Source organism: Carex rostrata, chromosome 11, assembly GCF_964058835.1.
Source record: "Carex rostrata chromosome 11, lpCarRost1.2, whole genome shotgun sequence".
NCBI lineage: Eukaryota > Viridiplantae > Streptophyta > Magnoliopsida > Poales > Cyperaceae > Carex > Carex rostrata.
Window position 1 is genome coordinate 8882193 of NC_135928.1, and position 4746 is coordinate 8886938.

The window sequence follows — 4746 nt, forward strand, 5'->3', positions numbered from 1 at the left end:
AGAAGTATTTGAACGGTTAAGATTTTCCAAAAAGTGGCGTAAATTTTGAGATATCTCAGAGGATGCGAATTCGGGTGGCACCATCTGATTCGGTTTCTCTTTATTTTATGTACTTTGCCGTCCGGAAGTGGTCCCCACTCCCAGCGCACTAATCGGTAACTGTTACGCCCCAACGCTTCCACCCACATCGCTATACTCACTATCATACTTTGAATCACGTTTTGTGTACCGGGTTGGAAAAATCGGTATTATTCACCCGCAACACATATATTAGTAAAAAATAGAAAGCTTTACTACAAAACATAAAGTAACAATCACGGCCTAATACCCAACTTATCTTGAAAAGGCCGTTAAAGTGGACGGAGCAAATCGTAGCCGTCCGGAATATAATATTGATCAAATTATTGGCCAAAATGACGGCTGAGATCACGGGACAGCTGTCCCTCATGTTTGCTATCCACATTTATACCTAAACACTCAATCCCATGCCCCACCGTGATAAGTGCACTCAGACCAGTACCTAACAGAATTACTTTTTCCTCCAAAAAAAACAGAATTACTATAATAAAAAAAAGAGCATATCCAATTTGACTAATTTACCCCTCATAGTTTCAGTTACGTAACTATCATAGCAGGATATATGAGTCAAAGAAAAGAAACGGTCAATAGAGAAATTACTAACCGTCGGATCGATGAACATGATGGTTTAGAAACCGTCCACGTGGATCGAATATTCGAAGCTTGAAACGCCTGAACCGTTTTTTTATCTATAAAAGCAGTGAGCTTGTTGAGAAAAGGTTACTTGTGAGAGAACGAAAAAATCGAGAAAATTAGGGTTTAAATTTGATAAAATACCATGAGCGACGAGTTGAGGCGATTGTACGAGATCGGGGCGGAGATAGGCCGGGGGCGGTTCGGCGTGGTGTACCATGCCAAGTCACGGTTCACCGGAGAGGTGTGTGCTGTGAAATCGGTTGACAAAACCCTTCTAAGCGATTCTCTCGATAGGGAGTGCGCTGAGATGGAGGGCAAGCTAGGGTTACTGGCGGCGTCTGGAAACGACGGCGTTGTACAGGTGCATGAGGTTTTCGAGGACGAAAATTGGATCCACATCGTAATGGAGCTCTGTGATGGACCCGATCTGCTCGAGTGGATCCAGAGCCGCCAAGGTACTCCAATTTCGGAGCCAGAGGTGGCCGCGGTGATGACTTCGCTCATGCTGTCGCTTGCCACGTGTCACCGGCGTGGGGTGGCGCACAGAGACATCAAGCCCGATAACATCCTTTTTGACAGTGAAGGCAAGATCCGGTTGGCCGATTTCGGATCTGCTGCCTCCTTCTCGGAAGGAAGGTAATTTAATGTTGTGAATCGATTGAAATTATTTTCTTTTTTCCACACTTAAAAAACCGAATTGTAAATTTTTTGCATTCGAGTTTTGATTGAAAAGGCCCTAGAATTTGCATTCGAGTTCAATTGATTTTACATGCGGCAATTTCTTTGAACGAAAAATTGTGTAGGGTTTAATTGAATGATTAAATGGTGGCCTTGAACTGAAGAAATGGATTCTTTTCGACAGGTATATGCAAGGGATCGTCGGAACCCCCTATTATGTGGCACCGGAGGTGTTAAGGGGGGAGGAATACGGGGAAAAAATTGACGTGTGGAGTGCTGGGGTGGTGATGTATGTAATGCTGGCTGGTGGGGTCCCCCCTTTCGGAGGTGACAGCGCACAGGAGGTGTTCGAGTCAGTGCTTCGTAGCGGCCTTCGATTCCCGTCAAGATTGTTTGCGGGTGTGTCGCCTCTCGCGAAGGATTTATTGCGACGGATGATATGCCGCGAGGTTTCTAGAAGGTTCTCTGCTGAACAAGTTCTAAGTAAGACACCTAATTCCTTAATCCTTTTTCTATATTTCAATTCAAATCATTCTCCTTTTGTATTGTTTTTCTATATATGTCTGGTTTGCTTCTCCGATATGTCTTTTGTTTTTTCAGACGAAAGATTTTCTCTTTTCACTATTTAGGGAAGGTGCTATTGATAACATGCTGATGTGAAGAGAGAGCAATTTTGGGTACTGTTGTCCGGGATGCCGGGCGTTCAAACTGTTGTCCGGGATGCCGGGCGTTCAAACTGTTGTTTCTTTTTGGAGGATCAAATGAAGGGGTGATGGTGATGAAATGTATTTTTAGTTATCTAGATAGAATTGTCAAGAATTTTTCTGAGTTTATTCTAATAATATTCTTTCTTTTTTGAACAGGGCATCCATGGATTGCCAGTGGAGGTGGAGTAAGACCAGTAGATGGATAAATAAGCAAATAAATGCTATGATTGAACTATGAAGAAATGAATCATGAGACTACTTTATTAGTGTGTAGTACCGGATCTGCCTTTCCTTTTTCTTTGTTAAATTAACTTGGGGTACTATTGTGTACATAGAGAAATAGAGAGTTTCTAGTAGGATGCTGAGTTGAGAGACAGCAACTAGAGAGAGAAAAAGAAGATAACTTTTTCTCCTTTGCTGTCTTTTTCATGTTTATCTCTGTTTGGTTGTTTTCAATCTTTTTTGGTTTTGTTTGGTCATCCTTGAGCAGTGATGAGTATTGTTGTAAATATATCTGAGTAATGAGCAAATCTTGTGTATCATCCATATGACCATTCTGTTACCCTACCGTAAGATAAATGAATTCGGACAAAACTTAGAATAATTTATCAAAAAATAAAATAAAGGACGAGTACATAGCGGGATTGGATTTTAACTTTTAATAACTAACTTCTTGTATATTTTGGTTGTAAATATGGTTAATCAGGAGTGGCTTCAAAGGATTTTAAGTTTTGGTAATTTTAACAACTTGGAGTATCTACATCTCAGCAACTCAAATGAGTTTTTAAATAATTGTTATTCACTTTTTAAAAATTATGATCTCTAAAATTTCTAACTCTCATGGTTTTGAAATTAAGTTTAGAGTTTCTATTAAATTATTTAGTTATTATGAAGTTTATAAATAAATTTTTAATAAGAAACTTTCATGCATAATTTTTAAATAAGAAATTCTCTCACCTCTCTAAAATTAGATTAGAAACTGTCACATCGGAAGCTCCAAAAACTTTAAGAATGTAGTAGGTTTTTTTTTTTTTTTTTTCTGGTAAATTGTTAGAGGCCACGAAGAGCATTCTGGAGGTGCAAATTACAAACTAGGGTTACTTTTTTGATAACTAAAGGTTTCGGCCTTTTCCTTTGTTGACCCACTGACGACAAACAAGCAGCTCTTATAAAATTTCGTAAATGAAAATATGTTTATTTTAAGAATAAAACATTCACTTATAATTATATATTATTGTTCTTATTGTTTTAGAATTTAGCATTACTAGGACCACAACTATAAATAGTAAACACGGGACCGAAGTTAGAAAATTAAGATTTTGAATTGAATAAATTAACATCTTGTAATTTCCTTTTACAAGAGAGAGACTAATAATTACAATTGTTACAAAAGTTTTCCTTTTTTTTAGATAAGTGGAATCTATTCACCGATTTTCGGGACAAATTTATTTTTTGAAGTAATGGAAACGGGCACGAAGGTTCCTAATTTTCTTTTTCTTTTCTTGGTATAGAAGTAAGAAGCAAGCATCAAATAAGAGATTGGAAAGTGATAAGCTATCACGCAATTCCAACATTCAAAGATACCAAGCATCAAATAAGATATCGTACAATATTCCATTTCTCTAACTTGGCTAAAGTTTGGTCCCCTAGGTACATGGAGGAGCAAAGTCTAAAGTTTCTGCCTAATTCTATTAGAATATTATTTTTAGAAATTTATTAAAAATAATATAATATATAGATGAATTGTCTCGAAATTTTGATTTTATGGAAAGAACTAAACCAAATATCATTGCTTCGGTAATGAACGGTTAAGTTTCTTTGGTTTTCAACAAAACCGAAAAATTTCGGTTTAAAACTTTAAATGATTCGGTTGTTTGATTTAAAATTTTAAATGGATCGGTTCGGTTGAATTTTTAAATTATTTCGGTTTAAATGGGTTGGTTCGGTTTAGATTTTTCAAAACCAACTAATTATAATGATTTAAGTATGATTTGTATTTTGTTTGGTTCAATGGTTGTTTCTTTCCTTCCATTTTGGTAAGTATATTTTAGAACATTAACATATTTTGTATGAAACTAATAATGTGTGTAACATTATATTGATATTTATTTATATGAAATTACTAATGTATTGAATTTTGATTTTTTTTAAATTTAATCTCTCTTATTTGGGTCAACCGAATGAATAAACCGAAATTTAATTCGGTTTAAACGGTTCTTTAAAAACAAAAAAGAATTTGGTTCACCTATTTTATTTCGGTTTCAACCGAAATTGACCGTTTGAAAAACCCTAACTGTAACTGTATATTGTGTGGTAATATATAAGAACCGAATGAATAATTTAATTTTTTTTTCCTATGAGATCAAAATTCACAAACAACCTATCTAGTTTTATATATTATTTTTAGAAATTTCTAAATATACAAATGTTGAATCTTGCCATTTACTCGTCGATTCTAGAAGGTCCGAGGGACAAGAAGATGGTGATAATCTATTGCCATACCAACATGCCATGTGAAAAATTACCAACACGCCTTATGAAAAGTTACCGTTGAAAAATTACCTTGTGATAATATCTTTTACCATACCAATAGCATTAAATTAGAAGTCTAAAAATCAGTATATGAATGCCAACATAATATGACATG

At 35.7% G+C, this 4746-nt stretch overlaps 1 protein-coding gene across 6 annotated transcripts; it reads left to right on the forward strand.

The window, feature by feature from the left end:
• Nucleotides 1-789: 789 nt before the first annotated feature.
• On the forward strand, nt 790-2643 carry LOC144562292 (phosphoenolpyruvate carboxylase kinase 1-like). 6 transcript variants are annotated; one of them, XR_013514041.1, is made up of 4 exons: nt 790-1350; nt 1577-1875; nt 1993-2167; nt 2256-2643. XR_013514041.1 is itself a non-coding variant. In XM_078311492.1 (3 exons), the coding sequence occupies exons 1-3, from the start codon at nt 857-859 to the stop codon at nt 2303-2305; spliced, it is 843 nt and encodes a 280-aa protein (XP_078167618.1). In that variant the 5' UTR covers nt 790-856; the 3' UTR covers nt 2306-2643. The 6 variants fall into 6 exon arrangements, 2 of the variants coding, with proteins under 2 accessions (XP_078167618.1, XP_078167619.1); XR_013514042.1 differs by having other exon boundaries at nt 1993-2161; XR_013514043.1 differs by having other exon boundaries at nt 2022-2167.
• The last annotated feature ends 2103 nt before the right edge of the window (nt 2644-4746 follow it).

Excerpts from the sequence above, each read along its gene's own strand:
- LOC144562292 (XM_078311492.1), top strand. The coding sequence starts at position 857 with ATGAGCGACGAGTTGAGGCGATTGTACGAGATCGGGGCGGAGATAGGC. Across the intron at positions 1,351-1,576 it reads GCCTCCTTCTCGGAAGGAAG|GTATATGCAAGGGATCGTCG; the intron begins GTAATTTAATGT and ends TCTTTTCGACAG. Across the intron at positions 1,876-2,255 it reads CTCTGCTGAACAAGTTCTAA|GGCATCCATGGATTGCCAGT; the intron begins GTAAGACACCTA and ends TTTTTTGAACAG.